Below are 18,474 nucleotides of genomic sequence, written 5' to 3'. Positions count from 1 at the left end.
AAAAAATAACTATTCCCATCTAGGATTTATTCCAAGTACATTGATAGATTTACATTCAATATGTATTTGAATGTGATATTATTCATAACATCATGTTACATACCCAAGATGATGTTTATTGTCATTGTACAGTCTAAAAATACTCATCTGTGTATCTAATCAGGTCTGTGTGAATATATATGTCATTGAGGTCTATTTACCCATAAATAACCGAACAATGTAAGCAACATTATATGTTTCACCATCAATTAACTTATTTATTTGACATTTGTTATCAGGAAAGACCATCTGGGATAATATCCCATTTTCAGAAGAGGCCCAGGGAGAAAAGCTCTACATTGACATAATATAGTTACAGTTATATAAAGTTAATGTAAAGCCTAATACAAAAGAATGACATAGCAACTAAGTAAAAATTCAGCTTCAGTCCATACAGTGTGAACCCATACATGCAGAGATCAAATATTTGAACAACTATAATAAGCTGAAAAAGAACATTATTAGTAAATAAAGGATTCACAAGTTGCATTTCATACAGATGACATTAAACACACTGAGTACATTCTTTGGAATGAAGATAACAAGATAATATAGCCCAAGGAAAATATATTTGCTCTTTGTCTAAGAAAATGATTTTACTAATTCTGTCTCTCAGGATGCAGTCAAAGTATGCTGGTGGTGGAAGGGGGGAGGAATTAGCTCATCCTGAGGTAATGCAGGAAAGGGCCAAGTTTTATTTAGGTGGTCTTTTAGTTGTAGCTTGAAGTTGGAGAGGTTAGAGGTATGTCTAATTTGCAGAAGGATAGAATTACATTTTTAGTGACAGAGTATGAGTGGAGACTTTGGTCAGAGGATTTGTGGTGTTTATGAACGTAGAGATAATGATTCTATTAGGGGGATAGGAATGGAGAATATTAGGGAAGTCATCAGCTTTGTGAATAATGTTTCTTGTGGAAATAAGCTGTATGTAATCTAAGTGGTGAGGCAGTTCAACCCAATTCAAACCCTTAAGGGCAATACATTGGTGGCTGTGGTGTTGTTTGCTGGTGCAAATTGTGCAACCTTATTATATCATGCCTTCAGCTAATTTTTAACTGGAGCCTGAAGATGGGTTAGGATGGGTGCACCATATAAGAGAGATGGGAAGAGGTAGGTAGTGGCAAAACTAATTGTTAAGGACAAAACTAATTGTTGTTAAGGAAGTTTTTATGCCTATAGTGCAGTCCTAATTTAAGGTTATCATCTATAATCACTCCAAGTGGGAGACTATATCAATTTCAGTTTTGTTTAGTGAACAGATTTTGAAATTCACATTATCAGGTCTGTGTGATTTGGTGAAAAATAGCAGTAACTTTGTTTTTTTACATTTGAGTAGCAGCTAGGCATTATGGTGTCATGTCTTAAAAGCATCTTGTTTGATATACAGGAGTTGAGGCAGGTTATTAGATGCTCATATAAGCGGAGAATTGTCAGCATATTGTGTAAGAGAGGCTGGACCTATGGAGATGTAGAGGTCATTAATAAAGATATTAAAGAGAGTGGGACTAAGAATAAAACCTTATGGTACACCAGTTGAGACTTGCAGGTATGGGGGGAGAGAGAGAGAATATTCTGAATATTCTGGAGCTTGTCAGTTAAATTGTTATTAAATCACAGTAATGAAGACAGGGGTAGTCCAATATAAGACAGTTTATACAGAGGTTTAGGGTAAGAAACTGTACCACATTCTTTTGACAGATCAAGGAATAAGGAAGACACAAATTTGTTTGAGTCCCTGTATTTGTTTATAGTGTCAGTGAATGTTAGAAGGGCAATAGTAGTGCTGTGTATTGGATAACACCTGTAATCATATGCCACCAATTATATTAAAACAAAAAATGGCTTTTTGGACAGTACAAGATAAAACAAAACAAAGCTTTATGTCAGTGAGCGGATAACTAGCTTTATAATGCAGTCCTGTGTTAGATTACCTTAGTCCACATTTAGATACTGTGTGCTTCTAAGAAATTCACTTAACCAGACCGTTGCCAAGGTCACAGGTGAAAACAGTCATGTTCAATATACTATACCTGGTTAACAAAGAAACACCTCCATACATAAATAAATTGGAATTTTTTAATTCATAGCAATTTACAGCCATTATCCCTGGGTATATCTGGTTGAACTCAGTTACATAATTATCTGTGTATCACACAAACCCTTTAAAGCCACCACTCTGCTTTAGTGTCATGGTATCAAGGCTGGTAAATAATATCACATTCCTTGTTTGACACTGGTTAGACAATTTATCCCTTACCCCATTAGTGATCATGCCTTCAAAATGACTTTTCAGTTTGTCTTACTACTATCAGTGCTCAGGATTGATAATGTAGTCCAGATGGATATACCATTACACAATATGGTTAATTACCACTTTTCCCTTTAAAATACTTCTACATGGTAATTCCAGCATTATTGGGAATTAAGTTTCTGGGAGCTGAAGCTTGTCGATCAGTAGTGTAGTCAGCCCTCTTCTCTAGGGTCAATGTTCAGGGAACTGTAACAATGTTTTGCTTAGTCCCGCTAAACAATTAATGTTAGTGCTTCAGGTTTTTGTTGTGCAGGGGGAATTTTCAAAGATTTTGCAATGTTATTGTTTTAATGAGTTGCAGGTTGATGTAGTTGCAACTTGAATCAGTTTAGTTCCTTTTACTCTGACAAAGAGATAGAGAGAAACTTTTTGTGCTGCACTTTATCAATTTTTTATGCACACTTATGACACATCATCAGAACTTTAACCATACTTTCGGCATCGGTGACTATTTCTGAAAATTTTTGACATTTAAACTCATTTTTTAAAATGCCACTGTGTCCATCGGGTTTATATTACTTGTTAAAAAAGCAAAGCAAATCTTCATAGTCTGCACATGCAAAATGCACGCGCACACACACACACACACACACACACACACACACACACACACACACACACACATGCACAGACACTCTACCCAATACACCCACATCTATACTTACTACTTACTAAAAAAGTAGAATAAAACAAAATGTACAAACATAAACCACACCTCTCATTTGTTTCAATGTAAGCAAAGTAACACTGAGTTACCGAGTGAATATCTGAGCTAGAAATTGCTGGCACAAAGGTCATTGTGCACTTATTTTATTGGCCTGTGTGCTTAGGTAGTGTTAAACTAGTTTTTTTTTCTAAGTGTATTTAAGCCTTGCATTTGCAAAAAGCTGCTCTTTGAGCAGCAGTGGTTTACAATGCCTTGCATATACACAAAAGCCAAAAGTTGAAATATCCATATGGAACTATTACCCCTGTCCCACGGCACAAACCAGAAAATTAGCTTGCATTGTGAGCAGCACTTACACACCCAGTTAAGAATGTTTTAGTTTACATTATCTTATCTTAGGACCCAGGACTGTCACTGCTTGGGCAGCATCATAGGCAGTTACCTGCATCTTCATCAAGTAAGCACTCCCCCTTGTCTGGTTATAAATAAGCACTACTTCTATCTCTTATAAGTACATTAAGACCAGCAACCATTGATGGACACTTTCCTACCATCTCTGTTTCTAGCTTGGTGAACATGGGCATTCTGAGGCAATGTAGGAATTGTCTCATGTACACTGACAACCACTTAATTCTCAAACAGACAAATAGAGAGATGGACTGACACATTATCATGGGAGGCCAGACTTTCACATACAGGAGGCCAGGATCTCACATACAGACACAAAATGCAACAAACAGGTTGTCAGTGATTCACATATACCACTCACTACATGTACTAAGGACCATAAACATAGACCTATGTATGCAGAGGTGGTCACATGTAAGCTTCCTAAACATCAATGGGCTCTCAGGTAAAATCCTCAGAACCTCTGCATGCACACAAACAAGACACTTACCAGCACAACAATTAAAGCCATATCTGAATGTGTCTCAACTACCAAGCCCGTAAGGTGAAACAATTCAAAACCCAACATTCCGGTCAAAGGTGACTCCATTGTGAGACACATCAATGTCCCCGTTACAAGGCTGAATAAAGAGAAGGTTACAGTTTATTACCTGTCAGAGGCCATGATCCAGCAGATCATGCAAGCACTTAGGTCATTCATGGCTAAGTACCAGTATGACTCAGTCATAGTTCATGTGAGTGTAAATGACCTGAGAGATATCTCCCAGGATTATGTGAAGAGAGACATGAAGAGAGACATGACTGAACTCTCAGAGTGTGTGTCATAGGCAGGCATGAGCTTAACACCAAGCAATATTCTTCCTTCTCCATGGATGATGCCACAATACAGTCTAAAAATGATCAACGTTAACAACTGGCTTATCAACTGGTGTCATTCCAAAGGGGTTCAACATTTGTCAGCCTGGGAGAACATGGTTGACAGCCCATGCTTTTTTGCTTGGGATGGTATACACCTGTCACCTCTAGGCTTTTGGATATTAGCAAAAACATTATCCGCTCCTATTTTGCCATTTTTAGGCATTGCCAAACAGACAAACCTTCTAACATAACAAAAGCTACTCAGGATAAGCTATAGGTGTTGCTGCTCTATGCTAGGAGTCTCAAGAGAAAACTGCATTCCCTAGAAGGTCTCCTCACCCTGGAGAATGCTGATGTCTGTGCAGTTACAGAAACATAGTTTAGAGCCACGGAAAGCACTCCAGCATTGAGTAATTGTAAGGCCTATTATACGTGCACTCATCAAGTAAATGTGAAGAGTGAAATGCAGAGGTGTATCTAGCTACTTAAAAGATAATATTATCTCAAGGTTGCTTTAACAATGTGAGAAGTTGAGCTACTCCATGTCCAACTAACTATGGGAAAAATCCATTACCATGTTCTTGCTAGCTATAGGTCCCTCTCTGTGAACTAGCATAGCCACATGTCATACCTAGTGTTACTTGAATCACTCACTATCCAGCCCAATACCATACTCATGGGTGATTTTAACTACCCCTATATAAACTGGCAGGCATACACCATCACTAACATACAAGTCCAATGACTCCTCAACTTTGTGAACTCAAATACCCTGGAGCAGCTGGTCTGCACTTGCACCAGGGGAACAAATATCCTAATTCTGGTACTCACAAACATGGGAGAGAGCTGGGCCCCGTGTGTGATGTCTTCACTGGTAAGATCAGATCACAAAGCGGTCTCCCTGGAAATTATGGTGAAACTAGACCCCACCCCCCCACCCCACCAAACCCCAAAAACTTTAAAAAAAACTTTTCTATGGCAAACCATTTTCTATTAAGTGATGACATAGCTACATTCCAAGCTCCCCCAAATCCATAAAACACAGAAGCTTCTGCGGAGAAGCACACAAAAGCCCTGTAGAACACATAAGCAACTGCATAGAAATGGCAGTACCAAACTGAAATAAGCCCAGGTCAAACCACAAAAACAAACCACCGTGGTGGACCCCTGGTCTTACTAGATTGTACAACAAAAAAAAAAAAAGAAAATCCTGTTGAGAAGGAAGAGGGAATGTGCCCAACAGAGCAATATGTTCCTCATTAGTATAAACAAGCAAATCAGGGAGCCAGTAAAGTCACTGATTTTGAGGTAAAAATAACCATCAAACCTAAGGATAACCATAATGCATTCTTTGTTTATGTCTGCAGTCTTTATTTATTTATGTATTTATTTATTTATTTATATGTGTTTACCGGGAAAGTCCGACTGGACACAAGTCCTTTTTCAGAGGAGGCCTGGGGAGAAAAGCTCCACAGAAAGTTACATGTAGATAACATGGTATACATACTAGACAGTATCATTTTACAGTGGTAAATGGTGTTAGCATGACAAGTACATTGGAAGATTTGTTAAGGTTTAAGTATACACATATATAAACAGTATACAAGAATACTCGGTAAAAGAATGCCTAGAATACACTTTATCTGACACTAGAGTTATGGTCAAAGAAGAAATGAAAAATTTGTTGGTAAATTCTGGATTTAGTTGGGGTTTTAGCAAGGACAGAGCCAGTGAGATTTTAGATGTGATTTAAGAGCAGAATTGAAAAGATAGCTAGGTAGGGTAGTAATGTTAATTGGTAGGTTGTTCCAGAGCTTGGATATGGCACAGGAGAACAGTGCTTCCCTGGCAGAGTTTTTGGCTTTGGTGACTTGGAGCAGATTTTTATTGCAGGAGGATAGGGGTATGGAGGAGTGGTGGGGCTGGAGAAGTGTGTGAAGAGCTAGGGTACAGAGAGGGTGGTTAATAATTTTATGAGCAAAGGTGAGTTGGTTTAGGTGAAGGAGTTCAGGGAGCTCACGCCAGTCTAGGTCCCTAAGAGAGACACAGTGGTGGTTGCGGTATGTGACGCAGGTGGCAAATTTTGCAATTTTATTGTAGCAGACTTTGAGTTTCTTTAGGTCAGATTGTCTAAGGGTTGTAAGTATGGGTGATGCATAGATTAGGGTGGATATAAGTTGGGAATTCGCGTTAGAAATCCTAGCTGGTTTGGTAAGGTATTGGTGGTTTCTGTACAGGGCACCCAGGTTTTGGTGAACTTTTTTATTGTTTGAGATCTGTGGGTGTCAAATTTGAGGTTGTTGTCTATCTGTACACCAAGTAGTTTGGTGTGGGCAGTTGCTGATATGGAGGTAGTATCCTTGGCTTAGATATTGAAATGAGAAGTGTTTACGGTGGTTTTGGTGGGTTGGAATATGAGGTGTTTGGTCTTTTCTAGGTTGAGGAGGAGCTGAGCATTAGATTGCCAGCTTTCAATATAGGAAAAGGATTCTTGTGTGATCTGTTGGAGTTCTGTTAGTGTTTGAGCTGAGCAGATGAGGGTGGAGTCATCGGCATAATGTATGAGGGAGACATGTTTGGTGGCAGTGTGTAGGTTGTTAGTGAAAAGGGAACAGAGAAGGGGGCCAAGGATGGAGCCTTGGGGAATGCCAAGGGTAACAGGGAGGGAAGGGGTTATATTATTGTCCCAGACAACTGATTGCTGGCGGCCATGTAGGTAGCTATGGAATCAGTTTATGGCTGAAGTGGAGAAGGAAAGGTTTGAAAGTGTAGAGAGTAGTAGGTTGTGAGACACGATGTCAAAGGCCTTAGACAGTTCGAAAAATATGGCAGAGGAGAGGAGGCCATTGTTTTTGGGCTGAAGGATAATATTTGTGAAAGATATCAGAGCTAGTGCCCAGACTGAACCATTACAATGCAACAACCAAAGAAAGTCCAACACTAGTGGCATGAGTAAATCCAAAGATTTATTGAAAATGAATTTATTACATGTGGCTGACCCAAACAAACAAACCGGTTTCAGCTCAAAAGAACCTTCTTCAGTGTTACTGTTGAATGACATCAGCACATACTTAAATGCTAAATATTTAATAAGTAAAGTCTTGCTATTGGTGCATATCAAATTAGCTCTGTTCATTAAGGCCAGGTTTAAAGAGAGCTCCCAGTCTTACTATCCAACCTGATTCCTTATCATTGAGCTTGGTATGCCATCCTGTTTTGCACATCCTATTCCCCTGAATTTTATCTATTATTGTAAAATGAAATTTGGCAGTGTGGTGGGTTAATGTGTTTTTAAAAAGTGCACTAGTCATTCTCTTATTTCTCATGTCACTCAAATGCTCACTAATCCTGAATCTCAGGGGTCGTGATGTTTGACTGACATAAAATGCTGCACAAGAACATCTTGCTAAATAAATCACCAAATCACTGCTACAATTTCCCATAATATCAATGTTATATCTCTTTGGTGTGTTCTTGCTGGTGAATTCTTTAGTTTTGACCATGTGTGCACAAGCACAACAATGTCCACAAGGGTAACTGCCTGTTAGTTTCTCCCCAGATAAAGTGGTTTTATGAGCTTCCTTGTTGAAATTCTTCTTGTAGTGGGTAAGATGTGAATTTATAGTTCTTCCTCTACAGTATGAAAATAAACATTGTGGGGGCAATATGTTAGCCAGTTGTTCACTGGCCAACAAAATGTCCCAGTGATCATTTATGATATTTCTACAGCCGTTGGTGTTACGAATATATGTGGTAACTAGACAAATTTGTGAAGGTGTTGAAGTCCTCTGAGTTGTGGAAATAGATTTATAGTGTAGCAGATCCTCCCAGTTGTGTTTGGCTGCATTGGCATTTGCGCTGTGTATATTCCCAACTGGATATCCCCTGTTAAGGAATCTGCTGAATAAGTCATTCCTCCAAGAATTGTATGCCTCAGGTGTGGAGCAGATGCGTTTAATCCGTAAAAATTGGGATTGGGTATATTCCGGATGATGTGGGGTGGGTGTTGGCAGATAGCATGTAACATGGTGTTGAACTGTGGGAATTTCCTGAAGGTCTCAGTCTGCAATGTGTTATCAGAATCTCTATGTATCATTACATCCAAGAATGTAATTTGATTCAGATCATAATTCAGGGTGAATTGAATACCCCATTTGTTCTCATTTAGATATTCAACAAATTCCAAAGCATAACTGATATCACCTTTTCACACCATCCAGCAATCTTCTAAAAAATGACACCAAATATCCATGTTATCCAAAAATATATTGTGAGTTGTGTCATATATCAACTGCTCCTTAATATACCTCATGAACAGTTCTGCGTATATTGGAGTAAACAAGGCACCCACAGCCATTCCTCTAACTTGCAAATAACATGTGTCCTGAAAATAGAACACATTTTTGGTAAGAACATGTTTTGTAAGCCCGAGTAACAGGGTGTTGAAACCTGGTGGATAAATATTTGCCCTATCTAACCAAAATTGTAGGACTTCTAAATCTGTCCAATGGAGTATATTTGTGTACGGTGCTGTTACATCTAGGGTGCAAAGTAGCCAATTTGGTTCTAGTTGGGTATCGTCAATAATGTGTAAGAATTGTGCGGTATCTTTAAGTCTAGACCTGACTAAAGTTAACAGTGGTTGTAGGTATTTGGTTAGGAAGGCCGAAAGTGGTTCCCTTTAGTGATCCCCTGCTAGAAACAATGGGTCTACCCGGCAGGTTTGTGGGATCTTTATGTATCTTGGGGAGTAGGTAAAATATTGGAATGTTGGGTCTACAACTGTTAAGTGATGTTTTACCTCTTATACAATGATGCCTTCTTCATATGCCTCTTCTAAAATCAATCTATGTCTCTTGAATTTGCGTGTAGGGTCCAAATGCATCTTCGTGTAGAATAGGCCATTGGGAAGTTGTTTTTTGGCCTCCCTATGGTATTGCTCCCAATTCAATACAATGATGGCCCCTCCTTTGTCAGCAGGTAGAACAACTATGTCATGTTGGTTACTAAGTTTAGTTTGGTATGCACCAATAGCATGACTTTACTTATTAAATATTTAGCATTTGAATATGTGCTGATATCAACAAATACCCACTCAGGTATTATAAGTAAACTCACAAAACTGGGTATAAATCCTTATGTCACTAGATGGATAGCCAATTGGCCCAAGGACAGGACACATGTGGTCAAAGTGGGTGATTCAAGTTCCAGCAAATGGCCAGCTACTAGTGGTATGTGACAGGGTTCAGTGCTGGGACCACTCCTGTTCAGAATTTGCTTCTCAGATGCCAAAGCTAATGTGGAAGGCCTTTAGATGACAAAGTTTTCATATGACTGCAAGCTGGAGGCAATCACTGCATCCCCCAATGATGCAGATTTCCTTCAGCAAGATCTAAATCAGACAAATAACTGGTGTCAGAACCACAGCCTGAAACTAAATGTGAATAATTGCATAATAATACCCTTTGGGAAATCAAATATCTCTGCTAAGTACAACATTAGCAATACACCCTTATGAGTAGCTTCAGAGGTAATGGATCTATTTACACAGGTGGAGAGCAACCTGAACTATGACTGTCATGTATCAACAGTGGTGAGGAAATCATTCTATGTGGCCAACTTATAAGCAAATGTATGGCATCCAGATCCATGGAGATTATAAGTCCACTCTACACAGCCATCAATAGACTGATAATTGAGTAGAATGCATCATTCAGGATGCACTTGACTAGGTACCTACAAGAGCTGGACTGACCCCAGAGGTTCCTCACTTAGAAAGTACAGGGTGTTAACAACATGTCTTATGTGGATAGACTAAATGCCTAGTCCCTTTATTCTGTCTCATCTCAGTTATTAAGGGGTGACCTGTACCTGACCTACATGGCACTAACAAATCCAACCTTGATGGAGCTGCCACATATCTGCAAAACAAACAGTATGAGGGCCACCCATTCTAGGGATTTAAACTTAGTCAGTGAGTCAAATAGAACTTGCTGGAGAGACAGATATGTGTCCTGCAGATTGCCACTTCTTTGGAATATGCTTCTTATTTGCAAAAAGCTCCTTTACTGGCTCTGTTCAAGACCAATATGGATCGATGAGTGAGGAATTTTAAATTCACACACAGGGTAGTGCCCATGTTCCTTATGAATAGGTGAAATCTGTAGAATTTGTGAAATACTCAAGGCATAGGCACAAACCTATGCCTTCCTCCTGTCCCTAGGGAGCCATGTAATATGATTATATTGGTTAGGCTTGTAAAGCTCTTGAGGCATCTGGTATGAACCTATGAACCTGTAAGTAACTTCACACAATCCACACAGTAAATACAAATATACAATCATCCGCCAAAAAAAATAAACAAAAACATACATAAAAACTCAGTTATAAGCACAAAAGTTAAAGATTAAAAAGAAGCTCAGATCTATAGCAGAAGGCCACCTAATAGACATTCAACAAAAAAATAAACAAAAGCACACACAAAAACTCAGTTAAAAGCACAAAAGTTAAATATTAAAAAGAAACTCAGATCTATAGCAGAAGGCTACCTAATAGACATTCATCAAAAACTATGCTAACTGCCTAAAGCTTTATTTAACTGAAATGTAGGCAGTTAAAGGAGCTAACAGCCTGCTGACATCAGCAAGAAAACAAACACAGAAAATATGCATAAATGAAATGTATTGTGATCTGATTTGTTTATTACTTAAAATACTTTATGCTTTAGAATTAGAAAATTAATTGCATGATTTGTATGTCACTACTTTCACAAAATTCATTCTGCAAAGGATCAGGAGGGTTAGCTTTATATTTGAAACACTCAAGCTTAAGCCAGTTTTCAATAGTTCTTGCATAAGAACAGTCAGCAACAAGATGTTTGAGTTATTTGATATGACTTTCATCTTCAAACATATATTTAAAAAGTTTCATTAAATGAAGTGGCAGTTTTATATATATAGATACACATATAGTAATGTAAATTCAGAGTTGCAATTCCATTCATTATTATTTAATGTACACAATGCTTTACAGGCCTAGCTTTATCTCTAATGACTAAAAGGTGCAACGTGTAAACCAGAACCAAGAAATACAACCAAATGACAGGGACGAAAGCGATTAATACTGTGAGGATTTTTTCTATTAAAGTGGATTTTAACCTTGTAGACTCTCTGTTGAGTGCGTTCAACATTTGGTTGTATTTCTTTTACAATATCTCTAATGATAAAAAGGTCAGTAGGATCATTAGAAGCTTTGCAAAACTAATTAAACTGAAAATTATTTACACTTTAGCTCTATATAAAATTTAAAAACACACAAACACTGCTGTTGCAATGACCATACACTGTAATCCAAAAATAAGAAGAATCTTGATCATGCATTATATAATCTCACACTCCTCCCCACACACACTGATTTACAAACCATATTCTGACTCAAAACTCTCAGTCAAATTTCTGTTTACTGTCAATGCTATATATCTTCAGCAGGAGTTGCATTTACATTTTCCATGCACTATAGCACCTTCTCACAGTCCTTAGCTTAATGTAATTCTCTCCATATTCCCCAGTAAAGTCTTCCTACCCCAACATATTCTTCTTCAGGCCCTCCTCCAGGTTTTCTTCACATAAGAAAAGTCCAAGTTCCCATCCACTTATGAGCCACTCGCTTGTTAGCCTGATGAGTTTCTAATATTACTCTTTTCATTGCTCTGGAACTCAAGTTTCCTTCTACTTCCTTACTGTTATGTCAGCGTCCCTCATTCCTAGACCAGGAATACATTCTTTGCTGTATTTACACTCTAGACACTCTCTGAAATTTTCATGCTGAGAGTATCAGGCAGTTAATAATGTTTAATTTTGCAGCCTCAGTTGCTCAAGTTCAGTTCTGGAAGATCAAAACACTGTGGGTTTTATTCTAACACCAGGTAGTTGGATTCATTGTCCAATACTGACAGTGTAGCACAGTATGAAGGGGGGGGGCTGCTTTTCTGAGTGTGCTGTTCTTTGGATGACACATTAAAATGAGGCCCATCTCCCTGAGCCATTAATAGGTCAGTATGATGTAATGTAAAACTTTCCACATTCCATGACACTGATCAAAAAGGGTAGGGGCTTTTTATTTGTATACATATATACAATCCATATTTGTACATATTTACAATAGTTACATATTTTAACATCATTCAATACTGATATTTCCATTTTAAGTATTCCCCCCAACTATTCTGCCCACAACCAAAACCATATTTTCCAGTATTTTTGTCAATGTCCATTTTCCATTGTATCTGATTTCATTAATTCTTTCGTTCCATATAGTCCATGTTACATAGAATATAATTCTGTCCATTTTCTTACCTTCATTCCGGGATCTTGTCCCATAAAACCCATATGGTATCATATCCATGTTTAACATTTCAAAATTTAAATACATTTTAATCAAATTATATTTACATACTTTTCCCCACAGTTTTTAACTTCTCTCACATTAAAAAAATGTTCTGTAGTTTTCAGTTATTTACATTTATTACATACTCTATCATGTTTTGTCTTGTATGGTATATTTGCCCCCACTGGTAATTTTCCTATGGACAACTTCCACAAAATTAATTATTTTATTTTGTTATCTATCTCTAAGTCTTTCCATAGATCAACCAAATAAAAGGATATCATAATAATAGCATACCATTTTCTCTATTCTTTTCTATCACATTCATTTTTAATTTCCACAATATAATTTTACTGTAAAATTCTTTCATTTTGCATTAATAACTTTTATTTCTTTTTTCATTTCCATTTCTTCACAAATTTCTCTATCCTTACATTACATTATTGTTTCTGTCAAATCTTTATTGTTGTTTTTCATTGTTCCTTTTAGTACTTTATACATAATTAAAAAGACTAAATGCAGATTTATCAGCCCCAGTCCTTGTTCATTTTTCATATACAAAATTCATTAGCATCATATAAAGATTTGCAATATAAGCTATTTTACCTATTTTACCTATTATTATGGTGTTTATTAAATGTGCTTTCTTTTGTATGAAAACCTATATGTCTTCCAGAATTCGATCATGTCTCTGATTCAATTAATGACTTTATGCCATGTTCATGTCTGTATTCTGTCCTTCCAAATACTATTCCTAAAATAGCAGTATTCTTTTCATTATATTCCACACCTCCTATAATACTTTCATACCCAAATCCTTTGCTTTTCTTTATTTATGCTTAAACCAATTTTCCTTAACTGTGTACTCAACTTTTCATTCATTTTTTTCCATCCAGACTTTATTTTTTGATATTACTACAATATCATCGGTGTATAAACACATTATCGGTTACTATATCTCATCCATCATTCTATATCCTCCCTTACGTGGCATTTTATTCATTTTCATTACTACTGTGTTCATGATTATAGTAAAGCTCATACTACTTGCAGCACATCCTTGTTTTATCTCACTCTATTTTCAAATCTTCCCCAATCTAACTGTTTATGTTCAATTTTACATAATTCTTTTCATATATTGATTTAATTATTTGTAATATTTTTTCACTTATGTTGTATGCTTGTAAAATTCCCCATAATGCTTTATAGTGAATATTATCATATACTTTACTGACATCACCTATTTTTTCCACTTTTTATTAATAATATCATCAATGACTTCCCTTATTATCCACAATAGGCCTTAACTCTCCTTTATTTTTCTCCCAAACAAATTCTGATTATATAATCTTTCTATTTTACATTGTAGTCCTTTAGATACTATTTTCATGAACATTTTATAATCTGTGTTATTCATCTCTTCTTTCTTCAATATAAATCGTGTCACACCTGTGCAAATTTCTTTATACTTAGTTCCTTTTTCTAGCCACTCATTCATTACTTCTATAAATGTCATTTTTTGTCAGTCATACTTTTCTTTATAAATACTAAATTCAATTCCAGCCAAACCTGTAGATGAGTTTGTTAATAGCTTTCAAGATCTCATTCAACTCATTTATATTTATGTTTCTCTCCAAATATTCATTATCTTCTTTATTTAATTTTTCACTGTTATAAATTTGTTCTATGTTAATTTTGTTTTTACAATATAAATCTAATGCATACTCTTTAATTATTGCATATATTTCTCGCTGTTTTTTAACTTGTTTCCTGTCTTTATTTTTAATGCTCGTATTATCTTTCCTTCTTTTACTATTTTACATAAGTGTGGTCCTACTTTTTTTTCTTTGTAAGCAATATTTTCCTCATATAACAATTTATTAACCTTATCCCAATTTCTTCTATGTAGTTCTTTTTCTTTTTCATAAAACAATTTTGTTCTCTATCAAGTCTTTAAATATTTTTGACTTAATGTTTTGTATTCCAAGTTTTTTCTTTTTTCCTTTTCTTTTCTATACATTCTAAAAATACTTTTCTGTATTTCTTTTTGAATCGAATCCACACATTGTGCAATTTTCATAAAAATCTCTCATACTGATATGCTGTTGCCATTATTCTGTACTTTATATATTTTCTCCTGACTCTAATTTTTTCCTATTTTAATATATTCCTCATTTTAATGAATTCTTATACAAATCATCACATTATCAGGGAACCCATTATATTTCATTCCTTTTTGTGTAATTTTTAGACCTGATATAAAAAAATAATCAATTTTGTCTTAACTTTATTTCTTTTGTAAGTCCAGTGTTTATTTTCACATATTTTTACATTTCCACTTTTTATAATTTAGTAACCATTTTATCATCACAACTATTATTTTTATTTCTCAAATTACAAAAGTCACCTGTCATTATTATATCCATGTTAACACAGACATATTTAGGTATACTTTAAACATTGTTTTTTTTTCTTTATCATGTATGCATATAAAGCTATTAGTCAATGTACATATTTTCCATCTTATATCTACTACTGTTATTTGGCCTAGTTCTACTATTGTAATATCTAATATTTTTTTTTATTTTCTTGGCATAGTATACATATACATGAACATGTTTCTTTGCCTGTATTCCAAATAACAGTACCATTCCAACCTTTTACTTTTTGCACCCTTTCTTCTTTTGTTAGCATTCTGTCTTCTAACACTATTACTTGAGCATCTACTGGAGCACAGCATTGCAAAATATTAATACTTCTCTTAATATTCTTCATACTGTTCACATTCAAAGGTATTTTCTGCTTTATAGAACACTTATTAGAAGAATCTTCTTATCCCTTACTTTTCTTATTATCTTACCATTATATTTTTAAATTTTCTTTTTCTTTCCACAATCCTCTTTCCTATTGAATTTTTCTTGCCTTTTACTATATTCTACTCTTACTCTTCTTCACTTGTATCATGTCTGTATTTCATTTTCTTTTTATTTTTCTTTGTCTTTCCCTTTAAATGTAAATACTATTTCTATGTTTTTCCTTGTATGTTGTGTGTTCTTGCACAGCAATCTTTACTAACACTTTCTCCTGTATAATTTCATTTTCATTTCCATTTTATTTTCATTTTATTGTATTTCTACCTCACATTCTAACCATGAATGTCTTGTATTACCACATTTCTTCCATTTCACTTCACATTTCTTTGCATTGTGACCTGTCTGACCACATCGACAACATCTTTTTTATCACATTCATTAATTAAATGATCACTTTTTACCACAAAAATAACAAGTCTTTGGCTATCCTCTGAATATCACAAAACCTCTATTGCCATGCACATTAATAATACTAGGTATATGTATTATCACATTGTCATTTTTCATTTTTAAAATTATTCCACATTCCCAACCCACAGTCCATAATTACCTTTCATCATAGATTTAATTGTGTTTACCACTTCTTTACATATTGTCAACAAATATTCTCACTTCTTTAGCTCCCACTTCAGTCCTAAACTGAATCAATATTTTTTTTGTCTGCCTGAAAAAGGCTTGCACAACATATTTTGACCATGGAAAGTCTGCTTTCTTTATTTTTCATAGGCCCCAAAACTTTTCCCATAGCCTGCCCAGTTTAAAAAAAAAACAAGTCACAAAATCTTTCTTTATTAATTAAAATGAAAGCTCTTACCTCTTCAGCTTTTACTCCCAGAGGTGCAATAACATTGTCTCATACTTCATATCTGTCTAGGCTTTTTTCTTTTTATTGCTTACCTGAACAACATATTTTTTCTTTACATCCTTCATTTCTCTCTTCTCCTTAGCTCCGTTTTCCTCCATTTGAGCATAGGACTTTTTCCTGGAACCTTCTCTGGCTCTTTTTTGTTCTGTTTTTCTCCCCCTTCTATTTTTCCATAATGTCACTCGAGGATATAGGAGATCCACTTTTTGTCTCACTCTGGTTAACTAGATTCTCCAGATACTCATCCTGCAAACATGTCAAATGGAGGGTTTAAATAACACATTTTTGTGCCATTTCTGACGTTTCATACAGATTTTTCTCAAAATGTTCTTCTGAATCCATCTTCACCACTGCATTTAGCTCCATCATCTTACTGATCTCCTCACCATCAGCAAACAACATGTTGGCTGCTCTCTCATAGCCTGAAAACATTTCTGGTACTGATTCTACTATAATTTTCTTCATTTTCAACACATTTAATTTCCAAATCGCCTTGGGTCTCAGCAGCCATGTTTCTCCCTGTTCCTCCTAGTTGCCTCCATGCTTGGACAGGAAACAGGAAGTCAGGGTGTGTAACACCCAATCTCTTCCCTTACTGCAAAGAGTAGGGGAAGTTCCCTGATGTCCTGTCCAAATATTCCCCAGTCAGTATGAATACTAATTTGTGTCTTCCCTAAAAAGAGGCCATTGGTCTATTGAGACCAACCCAGAAAACAAACTATAAATAAAAAATAAATAACACAAACTGGTGTGTGGCTTCTCCTGCACATAAAAATATGGACTACAAGGCAGAACATGACATGAAATATTATTTATAAGTGTTGATGTATTAGACATTGATGACTATTAGTTTCAGTATTTATACGTTCTCTTGGTGTACATGTATTAATCTAAAGAGATTGCCACAATTTTCATAAATGTCAAGTTATTTGTGATTCTTTTCATACCACTTGGCTACTGGAGAGAGCACTGGTGTACCATGTTATGAATGCAATGTATCATAAACATCTGTAATACTGATGATACATGCGATTAACTACAAATCTGTCTTCAGCAAATATCACTTTGCATGACAGCACTGAAGTTCTGTTTCTATATATAAAACAGACAATGCTATTAAATGGACATTGAATTAAGAATACCTAGAATTCTCAGTAATAAGGCATGCTAAGCTACTTAGATGAGACTCTTTCTGTTTTTAAATTTGCAAGAACACTTTAAATAGTTAACAGCATTATGTGTTTTAGGTGCTGAATGAATTTTCTTACTCATTAAAGACATTTTATATGTATTCCTTTGTCTTAAAATAAAGCATTGAGGCTATTATTATTGTTAAAAGTGTTTTTTTTTCAAGGAAGATAGAATGATGTATACTGTTTTATTAATGCTTGTTCATGTTTCTTTGTTTGTTTTGATGAGACAATCCGTATTATCCACATTCATTACCATATGTTTTTATTGCACTGCATTTCTTATAGTTGTCAGTTTTTGCTTGATTTAAAATGTTTGCTCAAATTTTAGTATGTAGGAATTGAAGTTTTGCACTATAAATATTCAACATTGTTGTTTCTTATGGAAAATAAAATAAATCACTGAACATCTTGGAGAGGCCATTGCATAACTGCATAACTGAGATTAGAATAATAACTACTATAGAATGTGTGCTGTCTGCATATAACACTGTCATTGCACTTTAGACAATAATATGCCATAACTAGTTTTGGCATATTTCTCTAACATTTCAGTAGAGAAATGCTTAGAACAATGAATACTATTCTCAAAAATGGGCTGTGTGACTGGCACATTATGTGACAAAGATTTTGAGAATAGAGAAGTTGTTTGTAATACTAATTTAGTTTATGAATGCCACTAACATTTTTTCTTTGCTGTGTAGTATATTACTGAAGAACCACTCACTTACGAGTATGAGTATGGGGACCTTGATTACTCAGACCCTGAGACTTTAACAGAGGGAACCACACAAACGGAGGAGCTCGTAACATTGCCACCAACTGAGGTAACGAAAGTCGCTGCATCTGCTGTGTGGTGTCCTCCTGTTGTCTTTGTC

The 18,474-nt window shown here is 35.6% G+C and overlaps 1 protein-coding gene across 7 annotated transcripts in view; it reads left to right on the top strand.

Moving 5' to 3' along the window:
* The window catches only part of COL11A1 (collagen type XI alpha 1 chain), a 625,054-nt gene that overhangs the window by 217,760 nt on the left and 388,820 nt on the right, over positions 1 to 18,474 (top strand). For 3 of the 7 annotated variants that reach the window (XM_044085729.1, XM_044085727.1, XM_044085724.1), the window contains exon 6: positions 18,301 to 18,423. The exons of the other annotated variants lie outside the window; for them this stretch is intronic. In XM_044085729.1, the coding sequence (XP_043941664.1) occupies positions 18,301 to 18,423 (123 nt within the window). The remainder of the gene's footprint in view (positions 1 to 18,300; positions 18,424 to 18,474) is intronic. 7 annotated transcript variants of the gene reach the window in all.

This window comes from Protopterus annectens, chromosome 10.part0, assembly GCF_019279795.1.
Source record: "Protopterus annectens isolate FY-2018-M chromosome 10.part0, PAN1.0, whole genome shotgun sequence".
In the NCBI taxonomy this organism is placed as follows: domain Eukaryota; kingdom Metazoa; phylum Chordata; order Ceratodontiformes; family Protopteridae; genus Protopterus; species Protopterus annectens.
Note: the sequence above shows the minus strand (reverse complement) of the source record. Positions and strands in the feature narration are given on the sequence as shown.